This window comes from Chiloscyllium plagiosum, chromosome 45, assembly GCF_004010195.1.
Source record: "Chiloscyllium plagiosum isolate BGI_BamShark_2017 chromosome 45, ASM401019v2, whole genome shotgun sequence".
NCBI lineage: Eukaryota > Metazoa > Chordata > Chondrichthyes > Orectolobiformes > Hemiscylliidae > Chiloscyllium > Chiloscyllium plagiosum.
In genome coordinates this window covers 7062885-7083909 of record NC_057754.1, presented here as the reverse complement: position 1 = coordinate 7083909, position 21025 = coordinate 7062885, and the positions used below count along the sequence as shown (strand labels likewise).

General features: G+C 59.4%; 2 protein-coding genes across 3 annotated transcripts in view; one reads left to right on the top strand and one right to left on the bottom strand.

Moving 5' to 3' along the window:
* LOC122543872 (WD repeat-containing protein 26-like) overlaps positions 1-16339 on the top strand; it is a 59905-nt gene extending 43566 nt beyond the window's left edge. Inside the window, exons 7-14 of one of the 2 annotated variants that reach the window (XM_043682726.1) lie at positions 1732-1879; positions 2491-2631; positions 6517-6636; positions 7573-7718; positions 12031-12109; positions 12861-12990; positions 13605-13790; positions 16274-16339. In XM_043682726.1, coding sequence (XP_043538661.1) covers positions 1732-1879; positions 2491-2631; positions 6517-6636; positions 7573-7718; positions 12031-12109; positions 12861-12990; positions 13605-13790; positions 16274-16305 — 982 coding nt within the window. In that variant the 3' untranslated portion in view covers positions 16306-16339. The remainder of the gene's footprint in view (positions 1-1731; positions 1880-2490; positions 2632-6516; positions 6637-7572; positions 7719-12030; positions 12110-12860; positions 12991-13604; positions 13791-16273) is intronic. The other variant, XM_043682727.1, reaches the window with a different exon arrangement.
* Positions 16340-16830: 491 nt separating this feature from the next.
* Positions 16831-19945, bottom strand: LOC122544001 (sodium/potassium/calcium exchanger 1-like). The gene is made up of 2 exons (XM_043683013.1): positions 19928-19945; positions 16831-18183 (listed from the first exon to the last, which is right to left on the bottom strand). Exons 1-2 carry the CDS (start codon positions 19943-19945, stop codon positions 16831-16833), a joined length of 1371 nt encoding a protein of 456 aa, XP_043538948.1.
* Positions 19946-21025: the final 1080 nt, after the last annotated feature.

The following is a 21025-nucleotide window of genomic DNA, read 5'->3' as shown; positions in this document are numbered from 1 at the left end:
CCCTATCCACACAGGGAGGGGGGCGGTGAGATGGTCCCTCATCATATCCCTATCCACACGGGGAGGGGGGCGGTGAGATGGTCCCTCATCATATCCCTATCCACACGGGGAGGGGGGCGGTGAGAGCTGCTGCTCCCAATCCCTGCTCCAGTCTGCTGTAGTCCCATCCCTGCTCCAGACTGTATCCCCAAGGGGGCAGTAAGATGAGGGTTGTTGAATATCTTTAAGCCAATGCTAGGTAGATTCTCGACTAATGAGGGAGTCACGCAGCACTTTGATCCAACCGGTTATGCTGCTCATAATCCTAAACTAGTCCCACCTGCCTGCAGTCGGCCCCTATCTCTCCACGCCTTTCCTATTCATGAACTTATCCAAATGTCTTTTAAATGTTGGAACTGTGTACCCACATCCACCACTTCCTCAGGAAGTTCAAAAAATTGCCCCCATGTTTCTTTTTAAACCTTTTTCCCCCTCACCTTACAAATATACCCCCCACCGTAGGGAAAACGCACCTGCCATTTGCCTTACCCACACCCCTCATGATTTCATAAAGGTGTGGGGGGCAGGTTGTACAATTCCTGTGGTGGCAGGGGAAGGTGCTGGGGGTTTGGGGGGGTGGGGGTGGGGGCGTGGATCTGACAAGCGAGTCACGGAGGGAATTGTCTCTCTGGAGCACTGTTAGGGGGTGGGGAAGGAAATGTATCCCTGATGGTGGGGTCTGTTTGTAGGTGGCAGAAGTGACAGGAGGATGATGCGATGTAGTCGGAGGTTGGTAGGGTGGAAGGTGAGGACTGGGGAAGTCCTGTCCTTGTTGCGCTGGAGGGCCTCGTCAACCACGTGGGAGGGGAGATTGTGATCTTTGAAGGAGGAGGCTATCTGGGACTTTCTGAGGTGGAACTGGTCCTCCTGGGAGCTGATGCGGCGGAGTATTTGGGAATAAGGGGGTAGGGTTTTTACAGGAGGCAGGGTGGGAGGAGCTGTAGTCCCGGTAGCTGCGGGAGTCGGTGGGTTTGTAGTAGATGTCCGCGGTTAGTCAGCATTCCCTGGAGAAAAGGTTCAAACGGGGTATCCAAAATCAAGAGGGAGCTGGGCAGAGAGTGGGGGGGGGGGATCACATCGAGGGGATGCAGGTTTAAAATAATGATGAAAGGAAGTAATGGTGGCACAGTGGAGTGTGTTGTCCGAGAACCCTGGGGTGTGGGTGGCAGGCTCAGAATTTTAAATGGTTATCCTCCAAAGGAAGCCCGGCTCAGACCTAATTCAGACTCGGTGAATTGCTCTGTCCTAGCGTCCGCACGGAGGAATGGCTGCCTGTCCTTTTGCCAGTCTGAGGTTTCAGGGGATGGAGTCCCTTTGTTTTGGGAGAGAGGGCATCAGCCGACCCGGTGTAATGACAGTGCGGTCAGTTTATACGGGGAAGGCTGTGGGAATTGGCAGCGGAATGAAGAATGCTGGAGGTGGGTTGCGAGGCCGTGATTTTGCCCAGACCACAGCATGGGCTAATGTTGACTCATTACTCCCTGGTTCTCCCCTTGCCTGTTGTCATGCCCCTCTTTCACCTTGGTTGTTAGTGGCTGGGTGTTTTCAGTGTTGCCCCAGCAAATGGAAGTTTCAGTGCTTGGTGAGTGTGTGTGGCACAGCAAACAAATGTGCCCGGGGGCCTCCAGCTGGGCAGGGAGCTGGAGAATGAAATCCGTCTTTAATGGCGTGTGTGTCCGTTGTTGTATTCTGGCTTCACAGGAGGCAGTTTCCCTGTTACACCCGGCAGATCCTCACAGAGCACTGCAACGAAGTGTGGTTCTGCAAATTCTCCAACGACAGCACCAAGCTGGCGACGGGGTCAAAGGACAACGCGGTCATCATCTGGCAGGTCGACCCTGTGAGTGTGTCCCGTCACCCACCCACCGACCCCAGCCCATTCCTTTCTGCTTAACGTCGAAACTGAAAACACTGTGTTGAACCCCATCCCCTTTACACATTAGCTTCGTTCTGTCTCAACTGGGCTTCATCTCAGTGGGGTGTCTGCACATCCCTCAGTGAGAAGCGACGGGCCACACATCTTTACGTCTGTGGACTGTCACAAGCCTGGGAGCTTCACTCTGCTTCTAATCCCGTGCTGTCACTGTCCTGGGAGTGTTTGATGGTGGGAAGGGGGGGTGGGGGGGCAGTGTAGAGGGAGCTTTACTCTGTATCTAACCCCGTGCTGTCCCCGTCCTGGGGAGTGTTTGATGGTGGCGGGGGGGAGAGACCGTGTCGGAGGAGCTTTACTCTATCCAACCCCATTCTGTTTGTGTCTCTCTCCCTCCCTCGGCCTCTCCCTCGCCCCCGCCCTCCATCCTGTGTATCTCTCCCTCCCATATCCCACTCATGTGTCTGTCCATCCGTCTCGCTCTATCATCCCTTCCGTCTGTCTGTCTCGTGTGCTCACTCTGCTCCACGCTGTTCCACTGTTTGATCCCTCTTGATTCCCTCCTCTTCCAATCCCTCCAGGAAACCCATCAGCTGAAGTTACTGAAGACGTTGGAAGGTCACACGTACGGAGTTTCCTATCTGGTTTGGAGTCCGGATGACACTTACTTAATCGCCTGTGGTCCTGATGACTGCTCCGAGCTCTGGCTCTGGCATGTACAGGTACACTGGGAGCACTGGGGGAGAGGGGCCCGTGTGGGTACCCTGTGGGGGAGAGGGGCCCGTGCGGGTACCCTGTGGGGGAGAGGGGCCCGTGCGGGTACCCTGTGGGGGAGAGGGGCCCGTGCGGGTACCCTGTGGGGGAGAGGGGCCCGTGCGGGTACCCTGTGGGGGAGAGGGGCCCGTGCGGGTACCCTGTGGGGGAGAGGGGCCCGTGCGGGTACCCTGTGGGGGAGAGGGGCCCGTGCGGGTACCCTGTGGGGGAGAGGGGCCCGTGCGGGTACCCTGTGGGGGAGAGGGGCCCGTGCGGGTACCCTGTGGGGGAGAGGGGCCCGTGCGGGTACCCTGTGGGGGAGAGGGGCCCGTGCGGGTACCCTGTGGGGGAGAGGGGCCCGTGCGGGTACCCTGTGGGGGAGAGGGGCCCGTGCGGGTACCCTGTGGGGGAGAGGGGCCCGTGCGGGTACCCTGTGGGGGAGAGGGGCCCGTGCGGGTACCCTGTGGGGGAGAGGGGCCCGTGCGGGTACCCTGTGGGGGAGAGGGGCCCGTGCGGGTACCCTGTGGGGGAGAGGGGCCCGTGCGGGTACCCTGTGGGGGAGAGGGGCCCGTGCGGGTACCCTGTGGGGGAGAGGGGCCCGTGCGGGTACCCTGTGGGGGAGAGGGGCCCGTGCGGGTACCCTGTGGGGGAGAGGGGCCCGTGCGGGTACCCTGTGGGGGAGAGGGGCCCGTGCGGGTACCCTGTGGGGGAGAGGGGCCCGTGCGGGTACCCTGTGGGGGAGAGGGGCCCGTGCGGGTACCCTGTGGGGGAGAGGGGCCCGTGCGGGTACCCTGTGGGGGAGAGGGGCCCGTGCGGGTACCCTGTGGGGGAGAGGGGCCCGTGCGGGTACCCTGTGGGGGAGAGGGGCCCGTGCGGGTACCCTGTGGGGGAGAGGGGCCCGTGCGGGTACCCTGTGGGGGAGAGGGGCCCGTGCGGGTACCCTGTGGGGGAGAGGGGCCCGTGCGGGTACCCTGTGGGGGAGAGGGGCCCGTGCGGGTACCCTGTGGGGGAGAGGGGCCCGTGCGGGTACCCTGTGGGGGAGAGGGGCCCGTGCGGGTACCCTGTGGGGGAGAGGGGCCCGTGCGGGTACCCTGTGGGGGAGAGGGGCCCGTGCGGGTACCCTGTGGGGGAGAGGGGCCCGTGCGGGTACCCTGTGGGGGAGAGGGGCCCGTGCGGGTACCCTGTGGGGGAGAGGGGCCCGTGCGGGTACCCTGTGGGGGAGAGGGGCCCGTGCGGGTACCCTGTGGGGGAGAGGGGCCCGTGCGGGTACCCTGTGGGGGAGAGGGGCCCGTGCGGGTACCCTGTGGGGGAGAGGGGCCCGTGCGGGTACCCTGTGGGGGAGAGGGGCCCGTGCGGGTACCCTGTGGGGGAGAGGGGCCCGTGCGGGTACCCTGTGGGGGAGAGGGGCCCGTGCGGGTACCCTGTGGGGGAGAGGGGCCCGTGCGGGTACCCTGTGGGGGAGAGGGGCCCGTGCGGGTACCCTGTGGGGGAGAGGGGCCCGTGCGGGTACCCTGTGGGGGAGAGGGGCCCGTGCGGGTACCCTGTGGGGGAGAGGGGCCCGTGCGGGTACCCTGTGGGGGAGAGGGGCCCGTGCGGGTACCCTGTGGGGGAGAGGGGCCCGTGCGGGTACCCTGTGGGGGAGAGGGGCCCGTGCGGGTACCCTGTGGGGGAGAGGGGCCCGTGCGGGTACCCTGTGGGGGAGAGGGGCCCGTGCGGGTACCCTGTGGGGGAGAGGGGCCCGTGCGGGTACCCTGTGGGGGAGAGGGGCCCGTGCGGGTACCCTGTGGGGGAGAGGGGCCCGTGCGGGTACCCTGTGGGGGAGAGGGGCCCGTGCGGGTACCCTGTGGGGGAGAGGGGCCCGTGCGGGTACCCTGTGGGGGAGAGGGGCCCGTGCGGGTACCCTGTGGGGGAGAGGGGCCCGTGCGGGTACCCTGTGGGGGAGAGGGGCCCGTGCGGGTACCCTGTGGGGGAGAGGGGCCCGTGCGGGTACCCTGTGGGGGAGAGGGGCCCGTGCGGGTACCCTGTGGGGGAGAGGGGCCCGTGCGGGTACCCTGTGGGGGAGAGGGGCCCGTGCGGGTACCCTGTGGGGGAGAGGGGCCCGTGCGGGTACCCTGTGGGGGAGAGGGGCCCGTGCGGGTACCCTGTGGGGGAGAGGGGCCCGTGCGGGTACCCTGTGGGGGAGAGGGGCCCGTGCGGGTACCCTGTGGGGGAGAGGGGCCCGTGCGGGTACCCTGTGGGGGAGAGGGGCCCGTGCGGGTACCCTGTGGGGGAGAGGGGCCCGTGCGGGTACCCTGTGGGGGAGAGGGGCCCGTGCGGGTACCCTGTGGGGGAGAGGGGCCCGTGCGGGTACCCTGTGGGGGAGAGGGGCCCGTGCGGGTACCCTGTGGGGGAGAGGGGCCCGTGCGGGTACCCTGTGGGGGAGAGGGGCCCGTGCGGGTACCCTGTGGGGGAGAGGGGCCCGTGCGGGTACCCTGTGGGGGAGAGGGGCCCGTGCGGGTACCCTGTGGGGGAGAGGGGCCCGTGCGGGTACCCTGTGGGGGAGAGGGGCCCGTGCGGGTACCCTGTGGGGGAGAGGGGCCCGTGCGGGTACCCTGTGGGGGAGAGGGGCCCGTGCGGGTACCCTGTGGGGGAGAGGGGCCCGTGCGGGTACCCTGTGGGGGAGAGGGGCCCGTGCGGGTACCCTGTGGGGGAGAGGGGCCCGTGCGGGTACCCTGTGGGGGAGAGGGGCCCGTGCGGGTACCCTGTGGGGGAGAGGGGCCCGTGCGGGTACCCTGTGGGGGAGAGGGGCCCGTGCGGGTACCCTGTGGGGGAGAGGGGCCCGTGCGGGTACCCTGTGGGGGAGAGGGGCCCGTGCGGGTACCCTGTGGGGGAGAGGGGCCCGTGCGGGTACCCTGTGGGGGAGAGGGGCCCGTGCGGGTACCCTGTGGGGGAGAGGGGCCCGTGCGGGTACCCTGTGGGGGAGAGGGGCCCGTGCGGGTACCCTGTGGGGGAGAGGGGCCCGTGCGGGTACCCTGTGGGGGAGAGGGGCCCGTGCGGGTACCCTGTGGGGGAGAGGGGCCCGTGCGGGTACCCTGTGGGGGAGAGGGGCCCGTGCGGGTACCCTGTGGGGGAGAGGGGCCCGTGCGGGTACCCTGTGGGGGAGAGGGGCCCGTGCGGGTACCCTGTGGGGGAGAGGGGCCCGTGCGGGTACCCTGTGGGGGAGAGGGGCCCGTGCGGGTACCCTGTGGGGGAGAGGGGCCCGTGCGGGTACCCTGTGGGGGAGAGGGGCCCGTGCGGGTACCCTGTGGGGGAGAGGGGCCCGTGCGGGTACCCTGTGGGGGAGAGGGGCCCGTGCGGGTACCCTGTGGGGGAGAGGGGCCCGTGCGGGTACCCTGTGGGGGAGAGGGGCCCGTGCGGGTACCCTGTGGGGGAGAGGGGCCCGTGCGGGTACCCTGTGGGGGAGAGGGGCCCGTGCGGGTACCCTGTGGGGGAGAGGGGCCCGTGCGGGTACCCTGTGGGGGAGAGGGGCCCGTGCGGGTACCCTGTGGGGGAGAGGGGCCCGTGCGGGTACCCTGTGGGGGAGAGGGGCCCGTGCGGGTACCCTGTGGGGGAGAGGGGCCCGTGCGGGTACCCTGTGGGGGAGAGGGGCCCGTGCGGGTACCCTGTGGGGGAGAGGGGCCCGTGCGGGTACCCTGTGGGGGAGAGGGGCCCGTGCGGGTACCCTGTGGGGGAGAGGGGCCCGTGCGGGTACCCTGTGGGGGAGAGGGGCCCGTGCGGGTACCCTGTGGGGGAGAGGGGCCCGTGCGGGTACCCTGTGGGGGAGAGGGGCCCGTGCGGGCCCTCTCCCTCTCCCTCTCCCCTCCTTTCCCACACAGACAGGGGAGCTGAGGACCAAGATGAGCCAGTCCCATGAAGACAGCCTGACGTGCGCAGCGTGGAACCCAGACGGGAAGCGATTCGTGACGGGAGGACAGCGCGGCCAGTTTTACCAGTGTGTGGGTACCTGGCGGGGCAGTCTTACCAGTGTGGGGGTACCTGGCGGGGCAGTCTTACCAGTGTGTGGGTAACTGGCGGGGCAGTCTTACCAGTGTGTGGGTAACTGGCGGGGCAGTCTTACCAGTGTGTGGGTAACTGGCGGGGCAGTTTTACCAGTGTGGGGGTACCTGGCGGGGCAGTTTTACCAGTGTGTGGGTACCTGGCGAGGCAGTTTTACCAGTGTGTGGGTACCTGGCTGGGTAGTCTTACCAGTGTGGGGGTACCTGGCGGGGTGTGGGGTATAGCTGGGTAAATGCGTTGGGAGGGAAGGGGAGTGCTCGCCCCTCATATACAGAACCCCTCACAAAGAGCCCCCGGGTCCGCACGAGAGAGGGTTAGCAGCAAAGATGAAAGAGGTGGGCATTGCGGACTGCGGGGCAGGAACTAACCTGTTTCTCCCCCTCCCCCCCCAAACCCTTTCCCCCATCTCTGCCTGAAAAGCACAGGGGGCAGGGAGGGGCATATCTCAAACGGATGGTCCGCCAGGTGCTGGAGTAGCAGGCTACGGGGGCAGAGAGGGAGAGGGCATGCAATCTGGTGTCTGTGCCACCTCCTCCATGTTTATAAGGGTGGGGTGGGGGAGACAGGGTGGCAGAGGCCTGGATCCAGTGGGAGTGAACGCAGGGGTCAGTGGGAAGCGACAGTGACTGAGGCTGACCGGGCCGGCGGGGGGTGGGTGGTCGGCTGTGTGACTGGGTTGCCTCTTTCTGTTGTGGGCTGAGGAAGCGAGGGGGTTGTGGGGGGACAGCGGTATCCCACCAAGGTGCCCTTCCTATTGGCTCGAGAGGAGTGAGGGGGTGGGTGGGCAGAGAGGGGAGGCTGGTGTGAACCGAGTTCATCGTCAATCCTTAACCAACCCATGGTTTTATTCCCCCCCCCACCTTTCTGGGCCAAAGGACCTGGACGGTAACGTGCTGGACTCGTGGGAGGGAGTACGGGTGCAATGCCTGTGGTGCCTGAACGATGGCAAAACCATTCTAGCCTCCGATACCCATCAGCGGATACGCGGCTACAACTTCGAGGAGCTGACCGATCGCAACATGTGAGTACGGTTTGTGGTCTCGCCGGCCCGGCCCCACTCTGTTCCAGTCGTCGCCCGCTTCTCTCCCACCCACCCCCTCTCCCTGCCTGCCCTGTGCTTTTGATCAGGAAGGCCGGGCTCAGACGTCTTGTTTTTACAGCCACTGCCCCTCCCTCTCCTATTCTTTGTGCACAGCTGGATCCCACCGTGTGGTCGTGAGCTAGACAGTCGCTGGTGCTGGCTGGGGACATAGCTCGAGTCATGGAACTGCACAGCACGGAAACAGGCCCTTCGGCCCAGTCCCTCCATACTGACCATAGAGTCATAGAGATGTACAGCACGGAAATAGGCCGTTCGGTCCAACTCGTCCATGCTGACTGGGTATTCCAACTTAATCGAGTCCCATTTGCCAGCACCTGGCCCATATCCCTCCAAACCCTTTCTATTCATATACCCATCCAGATGCCTTTTAAATGTTGTCATTGTACCAGCCTCCACCACTTCCTCTGGCAGCTCATAGAGTTGTACGACGTGGAGTCAGACCTTTTGGTCCAACCAGTCCGTGCCAGCCAGATATATCCTAAATTAATCAGCTTTGAACCCATATCCCTTGCTGTTGGTATAACCTTCCAGATTTCTCTTCAAGGCGGTGATGACACCCAGCCTACCCCACTTCCTCCCAGCCCGCCATGTTGGCCTCAGAGTTCTGAAGACAGCCGTCTCCCCGCTCTCCCGCCACGTACCGAGTCCCAGCCTGACCTTGAGCTGCGGCTTGACAGTTTAAGTGGTCAGAGCGCAGACAAAATGTTCTCGAGCTCACGGTGCGGTCAGCGTCCCCCTCACTGTGATGACACAGTCTTGGATATGAACGCTTGAATGTTGTTGGGGTGCGCTGCACGCTGGCACCGCGCTCCGAGGGTGGGGGGGTCGCGTTCCGCTCCAGGGACATGGGTCCCACAGTCTGGGCTCAGCCAGGACCGCGGGAGAGCCACACTGTCTGTGCTCCTGCGCCCGAGATCCATCCCCCACTAACCGGCGTCAGTTCTGAAAGCTCAGGCGTTGCTGTTTGTGAGAGCTCACCTCACGCAGCGTTTCCTTCCGAAAAGTGCTTGTTATGGTCCAGGCCAGACCCCCTCAAACTATATTCAGAAAGTAGCTTTCTCTTATTTTAAAGGCAGCCAGGTGCTGTGTTCTACATGTCCAGGGCAGTTGGTCAAAATATGCGACATTAAGCCAAACGCAATTTATTCAAACTCTGTAGTGAAAATGCAACAAAAGGAAAAAAACAACTCTATTGGAAAAGTTAGCAGAATGATCGATACAGCAGCTATTACTAACTAACTGTTCCAGCATAGTAACATTCCCATCAACACACCCTTGGCAGAAGGCAAATTCGGAAAACCGATTTTAGTCTGCCGTGCGATCTGGCATCCCAGGAAGAGAACCCCCAGCTTTTGGCTGTACTGGCCGCTCTGGCGTGACATGCATTTTGTCAATGCGATTGGTGAGTTTGGATAGCGCCAACTTTCTGCTGGAGGGTTGTAACATCTTAGCGCCATTTTCTGTAGCCCAGTGTTACAGAGGAACGCACCTGTCACGTTCTGGCAGAACGAGCTGTAATCGAGAGAGGGGGGAAAAAATTGCTTCAACTTCAAGTCTCCAACCGCGACCACTACCAAAAACTAAAAAAAAAATCCCTGGTTCTGTGGCTGGGAACTTGACCACACCCGTTCAGGCTGCTTCAATTGTTCCAGCCTTTTTTTTTAAAAAAAAAAGACAACACCCCAGGCTTTGCAAGTTGTTTGTCTTCTCATTGACTGCAAGGCACCTGTCCCCAATCTCTCTAAAAGAAGCTAGGATAAACACACCTCAAAGCCACAGCATCATCACATGTTCCAGCGGTCCATAAGTGCTTTGATTCATCCTGAGTGGTGAAATGTCGTTTCCTTTCCAGATCAGTTAACTGCGACTGAAACTCGGTGCATTACAGTCAGTTATACTGCCCTGGAGGGTAGAGAGGGAAGATCTCTCGCTAGTGCTGCAGCAGCTGTGTGTGCATTTTCCAAATAAAGAGAGATTGAGCTCCACGCCGATGCACCTCACAGTCAAATAGCCAGTGTTGTTTACCACTAGGCCCAGGCCTGCCTTCGGTCAGATTGGCAAGTGACTGTACAATCGCACCCCAAGTGCAGTCATTTCCCAAAGGAAGAGGAATGCTCTGGGACAAGGTAAATCTCGATCCACTGTCCCTCCCAAAGTAGTGGAGCTTGTTGTAACATTGAGCACAATTCCACATGAGAGGAAAGTCTCAGTGCAGAGTAAAACTCCCTCCATACTGTCCCATTCATACATGTCCAGGGCAGTAACATCCAGGGTTTACATACAGAGTTAAACACTCTCAACGCTTTTGAACTGAAAGTAATGATGTCTCGACACTATCCCCATTGAACTTTCTCAGGGTAGGCCCAGCACAGTGTTAGAGTAAAGTTCCCTGTACTCTGTTAAAAATGGAAAGGAAACAGAAAATAAAATTCCCTTGTTACCAACTCCATCAAACACTCCCGGGGCAGGGAGAGTATGGGGTTAGATACAGAGTAAAACTCCCTCTACACTGTCCCCCATCAAACACTCCCCAGGACAGGGACAGCACGGGGTTAGATACAGAGTACAGCTCCGTCTACACTGTCCCCCATCAAACACTCTCCAGGACAGGGACAGTATGGGGTTAGATACAGAGTAAAGCTCCCTCTACACTATCCTCCATCAAACACTCCCCAGGACAGAGACAGCACAGGGTTAGATACAGAGTAAAGCTCCCTCTACACTATCCTCCATCAAACACTCCCCAGGACAGAGACAGCACAGGGTTAGATACAGAGTAAAGCTTCCTCTACACATCCTCCATCCAAACACTCCCCAGGACAGGGACAGCACGGGGTTAGATACAGAGTAAAGCTCCCTCTACACTGTCCCCATCAAACACTCCCCAGGACAGGGACAGCGCGGGGTTAGATACAGTGTAACGCTTCCTCTACACTGTCCCCCATCAAACCCTCCGCAGGACAGGGACAGCACGGGGTTAGATACAGAGTAAAGCTCCCTCTACACTGTCCCCCATCAAACACTCCCCAGGACAGGGACAGCACGGGGTTAGATACAGAGCAAAGCTTCTCTACTGTTTTAAACTGAAAATAAAGCTGACTGGACTCTCTTACACTGAAAGTAAAGCTCTCTGTGCACTGTCCCCATCAAGCACTCCAAGGACAGTTCCAGCACTGGGTTAGATATAGTAAAGCTCCCTCTATGTTGATCAGTCTGTCTCTCCGGAGAAGATCATCGCTTACCGAGCTCCTGAAAGTTCCCGTCCCACTGACTCCCATCTGCCGAATCGGCGCGGAGTTTCTGCTGTGCAAGCCCCTATCCTCTGGGCGGGTGTGTTGGTCCTCCCATTAATGCTGTCAGTGCACAATCCAAACACAAGGCGGTAGCGTTTAAATGACCTTGGATGTGGGGTGAGCAAAAAGGTGACAAGGTAGTGGTACAGCCCTCGACCGTTTAGCTCCATCCGTGCCACTGTATGATAATAACCGTCTGGTGCAGAGCAGCAGCTGAAGGATTTGCGGTGATGTTTTGCTGCTGTGGGAGCAGGTTTACAATCTCGCCATGTTGTGCTCTCCAAACCTCAACCCTGACGTTGCAGGGTCACGACAATGTGTCCTGTGTAAACTAAACCCTCCTTCAGTGCAAACGTACAGCGCAAAGACACTTTGTTTGGCTTGGTTGTCTGCGTCGGCTGTTATCCCGTTCCTGGCCCTGCTGATTTTCCCCAGAGCCCCCCCCCCCCCGCCTCTGTTTTTCCTTTCGTGAGCTTCCATCTTCTGGCGGGTGTCTGTCCGAAGGGAGTGTTCCTGACCAGGGAACGCACTGACACCTCGGCCCAGGGAGCAATAATTGCAGGAAAAAGTTAGTAGAATGGCAATCTGTCTTCAGCCTGACTCCAAGCTGTCAGAGGAGGGTCTTGGGTCTGCCTTGTTTATTATGGCAACTTCACACGCAAATATGTCCCACTGTTTTGACATCACTCAGAATTATACCATTGCAGTGTGACATGTTTACGTAGGAAGTTTACATGACAAATGAGAGTTAGAAATTGCACAGCACATTGGTTTATGAGGGAGAGTGCTGTCTTGCAGAGGAATTTGGTGCCTGTGTGCACTGGCCCTTGACCACTCCCAGAGACTCCTTTCACACCATTAGCTCGGCAGTGACCCCACAGTGTGACCCCTCTGCCTCTAACTGATTGGACTCTCTTCCTCCATGCGTTTGCTCACAGCGTCCAAGAGGACCATCCCGTCATGTCTTTCACGGTTTCCAGAAACGGACGGTTAGCCTTGCTCAACGTCGCCACACAGGTGAGCCTCGGAGTGTCCGCGTGCACGGGGTTCGGGGTTTGATCGCCAGCATACAGACAGACACACACACACACACACACACACACACACACACACACACCTTCCCTTTGTAGTGCAGCAGCCAATCCCTTAGTGATTGCAATCGAGGGTCTTATCGCAAAGGGCCTGGAATGGCACAGCGATGCAGTCCTGCTGCGTCGAGAATCCACGAATCCCTGCACTGTGGAAGCAGGCCATTCATTCCGTTGGGACCACACTGATCCTCCAAAGAGCATCCCGCCCAGAGCCACCATCCCTGCCCTATCCCTGTAACTCTGCATTTCACCGTGCCTAATCCCACCCTAACCTGCACATCCCTGGGCACTATGGGACAATTTAGCACGGCCAATCCACCCTAACCTGCACATCGTTTGGGTTGATGTCAAGAAACTGCGGGGCGCACAGTTCCAAATGAAAGCGAAGAGGCATTTCCTTTTTGGAGGGTCAGTAGATTTTGGAAACCACGTCCACCTGGGAGCAGTGGAATCTGAGTCATTGAGTATATCCAGGGTGGGCTTGGGCAGGGGGAGACTGAGGCCATCCTGAGGTTAGTCCTGAGTGTGGCCAAGCAGGTTTGAGAGGCCGAATGGTCTACACCTCTTACCTGTGTTTGGAGAGAGTGGATGCGCTTCGTCAAGCTTTTTTCCCGCCTTCACCTTTCCACTAATACACACACTTCCTGTGTCTCTCCTCCTCCTCCTCCTGCTTTCAGGGGGTCCATCTCTGGGACTTACAGGACCGGGTGTTACTGCAGAAATACCAGGGCGTCACCCAGGGTTTCTACACCATTCACTCGTGTCTCGGCGGCATGAGTGAGGATTTCATCGCCAGCGGGAGTGAAGGTGAGTGGTGCTGGGGGAGTCGGGGGAGGGGAATGGAATTGAAGCGAAGGCGGGAGTCCCTGGGAAGAAACGGCCAGGAATGGTTTTTGTTTTCAGTGAGGGGATTGGGATTCAAGGGTTTGCTCTCCCTGTTAGTGCAGGGGCAGAGCTCTCAGTTGTCCGCGATGCCTACTTCAGTTGAGTAGCCCGCTGTCACTCTGACTTGAGCCTGGACGTCGCGGCACGTGTGGCGCAGCCCACGCCTGGGGGGGGGGGGGGCGCTTCCACTGTGGGAGAAGTTGGCTTTTCAAATGAGATGTGAAACAGAGACCCTGTTCTGGTTCTGTGGTGAGCCTCGAGCGTAACCCGGCGGGTGCTCCTGCGTGTTCGGGGGGGCTAAGTCTTTAAAGCGTGACTTTAATCAGTGATTATTATTTGGCTATTGGTGGCAGCTCGCTGTGCGTCGATGGGCCGCCATGTTTCCTGGGTTGCTCGTCTCCCCGAACCGACTTTGGGGGCGTTCCGCAATGGTGCGAGGGGCTTTCCAGCGATGCGCGTTTGTTCACTTGCCACTGTTTCCAGAGTTGTGTTTTTCCACAACCCGGACCCCACCCCCCTTCTGCTTGTTTGCGCAGACCACAAAGTCTACATCTGGCACAGAAAGAGTGAGCTCCCTGTGGCCGAGCTGACGGGCCACACCCGCACCGTTAACTGTGTCAGCTGGAACCCACAGATCCCCTCCATGCTGGCCAGCGCCTCCGACGATGGCACGGTTCGGATATGGGGGCCAGCCCCCAGCCTGGACGGCGATGATCCGGAAGGTGAGTCTGATTGCCCTGCCGAGATCCCCTGTTAGTTTCACCCGATGTTTGATGGCCCATTCTAGTTACTTGTAGTGCAGTCCTGTATTAATCCCACTGCCCGACACTCTCCCCATAGGCCTGTGTCGATTCCAAACTAATCCCACTGTCCCACTCTCTCCCCATAGCCCTGTATCAATCCCCAAACTAACCCCACTGCCCCGCCCTCTCCCCATAGCCCTGTATCAATCCCCAAACTAACCCCACTGCCCTGCTCACACTAACTCTGAGAGCCTCCCTTTCAGATATTTATTCTGTTTTCCCTTAACACCGGTGAATTGGTGTCGACCCACCAGCACCCCTCCCACCTTTCACCTGTCTGTCACAGTGAATGGGTTTAACTGCTGACCTTTGTCACTGCTTCCACAGCCTCAGGGCCTGGGGCAAACAGAGGAATTACTGAAAACCTCTGCAGTTTTAAACTCGAATGAATTCCCTCTTGGCCTTCCTTTCTCTGTGTGTGTGTGTGTAAGAAGGAGGGAAGCGGGGGGGTACAAAACTGCATAGTTGTTCAGCTGATCCCCCAACTAATGCGTTGTGCAGACTGACAGAAAGGTGATCTGACAGGAAGAGATCATTGAGCTGTGTTTCATGTTGCTTGAGGACCCCAGCCCCAAGGTCTCCCTTTGACACCAGGCCGTGACCCTGTCAGTTCCTCATCCTCCAGAACCCATCTCCAGCCCCAAAAATTTCCTTCTGGAGTTGTCTCCCGCCCCCGTTTCCGGTTGAGCTGTCCCCGATCCGGATAACTCTCCGCGATCGGCTCCGAGTCTTCCATCAGTGGGTTTAATCTGCGCCTTTGTGCTCTTTGAGCTTTGGTTCCTCCTGCTCCCTGACCTTCCGCTTCTGAGGAAGCACTTCCCCGTTAGGACACGTTGTGAGTGGTGACTGCCTGTGGGGGAGCCATTGAGTCGTGCAATCGTAGCAGAGACCATTTGGCCCACCCAGTTGCTACTGGCTCCAGGCAGCAGAGGTGTGTCACATCTCACTCCCCTTGCTCCCTTCCCTGTAGTTTGTTTCCTTTTGGCTGCTTTCTTCCCCCCCCCCCACATCCCACCCAAGGCGCTGTTGGGCAGCGTGTTCTGGATCCCAACCGCACGCCGCGTGAGGAACCTTTCCCACCGGTCTCCTTAAATCGGTGCCCTCTGGGTCTCCTCCTTTCTGCCGACGGGTGTCGCCTGAACCCTATCGAGCATCGTCCGCGAATCCCCTCCACCAGGAACAATCTCGGCAGCCTCCAATCTAACCGTTCTCCCGTCCCCTTCCTGCGCCTAAAGCCGTCGTCCTCCAGACCTGGGCACGGCCCGCCAGGTCGAGGCTGAGCGCGAGTGTGCCTAACCTCTTCGTGCCTGTACTCTGATGTCAACATGCAGGCCCCCCCCCCCCCCCCCTCCTGGCGCCAGCGCAGACAAATATGGCAGGCCACCCCACCCCCAGCCTTCCTGTGCCATTCCTGAATCCCTTAGTGTTCGGAGTCCGGGTTGAGCTGTGTCTGCCTGAGGATGAGGGAGGGAGGGAAGGGGTCGGGCTGGACAGGGAGGGTGGTGAGGAGCAGTGAGTGAGGGGTGGGGGGGATGTCCCTCTTTCTCAGCTTTCCCCTGCCCCGCTGAGTGTGTTGGGTTCAGGGTGTCACCGTCATTTATATAAATGATTTGGATGTGAGTGTAAGAGGTACAGGTAGTAAGTTTGCAGATGACACCAAAATTGGAGGTGTAGTGGACAGCGAAGAGGGTTACCTCAGATTACAACAGGATCTGGACCAATGGGCTGAGAAGTGCCAGATGGAGTTTAATTCCGATAAATGCGAGGTGCTGCATTTTGGGAAAGCAAATCTTAGCGGGACTTATCCACTTAATGGTAAGGTCCTGGGGAGTGTTGGCAATTCTGGTCTCCTTCCTATCTGAAAGATGTTGTGAAACTTGAAAGGGTTCAGAAAAGGTTTATAAGGATGTTACCAGGGTTGGAGGATTTGAGCTACAGGGAGAGGCTGAACAGGCTGGGACTATTTTCCCTGGAGCGTCGGAGGCTGAGGGGTGAGCTTATAGAGATTTACAAAATTGAGGGGGCACGGATAGGATAAATAGGCAGTCTTTTCCCTGGGGTCGGGGAGTCCAGAACTAGAGGGGCATAGATTTAGGGTGAGAAGGGAAAGATACAAGAGATCTAAGGGGCAACGTTTTCACCAGAGGGTGGTACGTGTATGGAATGAGCTGCCAGAGGAAGTGGTGGAGGCTGGTACAATTGCAACATTTAAGAGACATTTGGATGGGTATATGAATAGGAAGGGTTTGGAGGGACATGGGCCGGGTGCTGGCAGGTGGGACTAGATTGGGTTGGGATATCTGGTCAGCATGGATGGGTTGGGCCGAAGGGTCTGTTTCCGTGCTGTACATCTCTATGACTCTGACCTCTCCCTCCTTTTTCTCTTTTCTCCCGCCCACCAGGATGCAGCAGCAACAGCCCTGCTGACAGCTGACAGCTCACATCGGGCACAGGTTAACCCTCCCTCCCTCCCTCCCTCCCTGTGTGCCCTGCCCGGGTCTCCGCTGGCAGCTCCACTGGGCGCGGGCCCCACCTCCCTGACGGATGGAGAAAAGGCAGCGGGTGGTCGTGGTTCGTTCTCGTCTTCCCTTCCCGCACCCCACCCCCACCCTCTCCTTCGCTCTCCCCCCACCCCTCGAGTGCCCAGGAGCAGCCCCAGTGGGGGAGGGAGGTATCGACAGGCACCAGTGGCACTGCATGGCTATTCACTCAGCTCGTTGCCCCCACCCAAGGGCAGTATGAGACGCTCATGTTTCCTGTTCAGCGTGTGTGTGTGTATGTGTGCCTGGGGTCAGGGGTGAGGGGGCAGAGTCCAACCGACTGCTTCGTGCTTGTAAAATACCGCCCTGGCCCGTCCCGAGACCGTTCAGTAACGGTCCCCGAACGAAACGGAGTGGGATTGTCTGAGGACCGTCCCTGGGGCTCCTCCTGCCTGCCTCCCCCCACCCCAGCTGCCTGCTCAGATCAGGGGAGTTCTCCAGGAGCTGCCTCTCCCTCCTGCCCCGCCCCCTGCAGTGATGGTGTTGGGGTGGAGGTCAAAGGTTATCCGAGAGTTATGGGGTGTGAGCATGGTGTCGGGCACGTCCCCATCCCCTCTCCCCAAATGGTGCGGCTGTCGCTCCCCCTGTCGCTCCCCCTGTCGCTCCCCCTGTCGCTCCCCCTGTCGCTCCCCCTGTCGCTCCCCCTGTCGCTCCCCCTGTCGCTCCCCCTGTCGCTCCCCCTGTCGCTCCCCCTGTCGCTCCCCCTGTCGCTCCCCCTGTCGCTCCCCCTGTCGCTCCCCCTGTCGCTCCCCCTGTCGCTCCCCCTGTCGCTCCCCCTGTCGCTCCCCCTGTCGCTCCCCCTGTCGCTCCCCCTGTCGCTCCCCCTGTCGCTCCCCCTGTCGCTCCCCCTGTCGCTCCCCCTGTCGCTCCCCCTGTCGCTCCCCCTGTCGCTCCCCCTGTCGCTCCCCCTGTCGCTCCCCCTGTCGCTCCCCCTGTCGCTCCCCCTGTCGCTCCCCCTGTCGCTCCCCCTGTCGCTCCCCCTGTCGCTCCCCCTGTCGCTCCCCCTGTCGCTCCCCCTGTCGCTCCCCCTGTCGCTCCCCCTGTCGCTCCCCCTGTCGCTCCCCCTGTCGCTCCCCCTGTCGCTCCCCCTGTCGCTCCCCCTGTCGCTCCCCCTGTCGCTCCCCCTGTCGCTCCCCCTGTCGCTCCCCCTGTCGCTCCCCCTGTCGCTCCCCCTGTCGCTCCCCCTGTCGCTCCCCCTGTCGCTCCCCCTGTCGCTCCCCCTGTCGCTCCCCCTGTCGCTCCCCCTGTCGCTCCCCCTGTCGCTCCCCCTGTCGCTCCCCCTGTCGCTCCCCCTGTCGCTCCCCCTGTCGCTCCCCCTGTCGCTCCCCCTGTCGCTCCCCCTGTCGCTCCCCCTGTCGCTCCCCCTGTCGCTCCCCCTGTCGCTCCCCCTGTCGCTCCCCCTGTCGCTCCCCCTGTCGCTCCCCCTGTCGCTCCCCCTGTCGCTCCCCCTGTCGCTCCCCCTGTCGCTCCCCCTGTCGCTCCCCCTGTCGCTCCCCCTGTCGCTCCCCCTGTCGCTCCCCCTGTCGCTCCCCCTGTCGCTCCCCCTGTCGCTCCCCCTGTCGCTCCCCCTGTCGCTCCCCCTGTCGCTCCCCCTGTCGCTCCCCCTGTCGCTCCCCCTGTCGCTCCCCCTGTCGCTCCCCCTGTCGCTCCCCCTGTCGCTCCCCCTGTCGCTCCCCCTGTCGCTCCCCCTGTCGCTCCCCCTGTCGCTCCCCCTGTCGCTCCCCCTGTCGCTCCCCCTGTCGCTCCCCCTGTCGCTCCCCCTGTCGCTGTCTCTCAGTGGGAAGGGAGCATAATAACCCGGTTGCACACCAGATCCTGGGGCAGTCATAGCAGGAAGCTGAGAGCGTTGGAGGAGGGGCAGGGGGTAGAGGAACGAGTGTGGATGTGAGGTTGGGATAGAGACTGCAGGCTCTGGGTGCTAAAGTAAATCAGGGGTTGGGGGGGGGGGGGGAGGGCGGTGCGGTGAGCACGGAGATCTAGTGATGTCTATACAAAGTAATTTTATGTGTTTATATATTAAAAAAAAGATTGTTATGCGTTCAAGAACTATTGTGTGTTAGACTGTTTGGAGCTAAAGGGTTTCATACATTTTAAAGTGTTAATGCAGTGAAAACATTTCGATGGCCAGCAAAGTGGATGAATGGAAGGAGCTGGCAGGGGTTGGTGCCGGGTGAAGCCACACCATGTCCTTCCAGGCACATACCTGGGGGGAGGGGGGGGTCAGTGACCCCTTAGGCAGTTCCTGGGTCAGTGTGTCACCACCTTCCCCTCCCCTCCCGATAACCAGCAAGGGGGGGGGGGCGGCAGGGAATGACCATTCTGTATCCTCACCCCACCCCCCCGACCCTCCAACCCCCTTTGCACCCTTTGAAGGTGATCTGTGCCCGGCCAGTGGTCTGTCCATACATCCGTAACTAAATATATTGTAATAAAGGCACCGGATCAACCAATGTGCTGGTTTGCTTGGACTCTGCTTTGTAAGCCTCCCACCGGTCAGCAGCCCAGGGACTTGCCCGGTTATCTCGGGGAGCGATGGGGAGGTGACTGCGTTGGGTTCCCCCCCCCCCCCCCCAAAAGGAGCCATTAAGTGAACCCAGGCGGGGCTTTCTAAACGATGGTAAGATGCTGGTCGCCACCCGTCACAAAGAACACCCTCTCTGTCCCAGAGTGACCAGTCGAGTTGACATTCCGCTAGCCACCACCGCGGTTTTGCGCCCCCTGCCTCCAGCTGTGATGCATCACTGCTGTTTGCCACGGCAGTTTCCCTCTCTCCCCTTCTTCCCGCCCCCCCCCCTCCCCCCCAACGGAGGTCCATTGATGGCCCCTTGGCAATGGGGCAGTGCCATCCCACCTCTCCTTGAGATATTCTACTGTGTCCCTCATGATTCCGAATGCATTCAACCCCCACCCCGAGAACAGTCTCTGCTGTCCATGTTCACTGAAGCTCCTCATTCCTGCAGGCAATCTTCTGAATCTTCCCTGTGCACCCTCTCCGACGCCCTAGTCGTGTGGCGCCCAGAACTGAATGCCCCATTCCAACGATGCCAAGCCGCGGTTTTATACCAGTTTAGCATCACCACCTTGCTGTGGGACTGTGTTCCAGGATGGTGTATGGTTTGTTCACTGTGCTCTCAATCTCCGCGCGCACACCCTCAGGCCCCTCCTGCTCCGCCTTTACAATTATGCCCTTTGTTTTCCCGTGCGTGTCCTCTCCCCCTCTCATACTGTGTTCCTTTCTCCGTCCCACACACTTCCACATTGTCTCATTTGGTATCTCTCTCTGGTTTTTCTTCATTCTGTCTCTCACTGTTTCATGCTCGCAGTCTTTCCCTGTGCATCTCTTGCACACTCACTTCTCTCTCTTAGACAAGGTGTCACTGGCTGGGCCAGCACTTATTGCCCATCCTTAATTGCCCAGAGGGCAGTTAAGAGTCGATCACATCGCTGTGGGTCTGGAGTCACGTGTAGGCCCAGACTGCGTAAGGGACATGACTAAACCAGATGGCCTTTCCTTACAATCGGTTTTGTGGCCATCATTAGACTCTTAATTCTGGATTATTATTGAATTCAAATCCGTGGAGGGATTCGAACCTGGGTCCCCAGAACATTCCCTGGCTCTCTGGATTAACAGTCTAGTGATAATGCCTCGAGGATGTCTACTCTCTGTGTCACATCTGTCAGGTCTAGAGAGCAGAGTTCGGGTGAATGTCTAGTCGCGTGTAAAGGCAGGAGTGTACTTAAGGAAGTCAGCTGGGTGAAAATGGGAGGTGAGATAGCTTTCACAGGGTTAAGGAGAATCCAAAGAGTTTTTACAATTACGTTAAGATTAGATTCCCTACAGTGTGGAAACAGGCCCTTCAGCCCAACAAGTCCACACCGACCCTCCGAAGAGTAACCATCCTGGACCCATTTCCCTATATTCACCCCTGACTATTGCACCTAACACTACAGGCAATTTAGCATGGCCCATTCACCCTGACCTGCACATCTTTGGACTGTAGGAGGAAACCGGAGCACCCGGAGGAAACGCACACAGATTACGGGGAGAATGTGCAAACTCCTGGAATTGAACTCTGGCTCCTGGTGCTGTGAGGCAGCGGTGCTAACCAAGGGCAAAAGGGTAACTAGGGAGAGAATAGCGCCCCTCAAAGATCAGCAAGGCGGCCTTTGTGTGGAGCTGCAGGAGATGGGGTGATATTAAACGAATATTTTACATTCGTGTTTACTATAGAGAAGGACATGGAAGATATAGACTGTAGGGAAATAGATGGTGATGTCTTGAAAAATGTCCAGATTACAGAGGGGGAAGTGCTAGATGTCTTAAAACATATAAAGCTGGATAAATCCCCAGGAGCTGATCCGGTGTATCCTAGAACTCTGTGGGAATCTAGGGAAGTGATGGCTGGGCCCCTTGCTGAGATATTTGTAACATCGATAGTCACAGGTGAGGTGCCGGAAGACTGGAGGTTGGCAAACGTGGTGCCACTGTTTAAGAAGGGCGGTAAAGACAAGCCAGGGAACTATAGACCGGTGAGCCTGACCTCGGTGGTGGGCAAGTTGTTGGAGGGAATCCTGAGGGACAGGATGTACATGTATTTGGAAAGGCAAGGACTG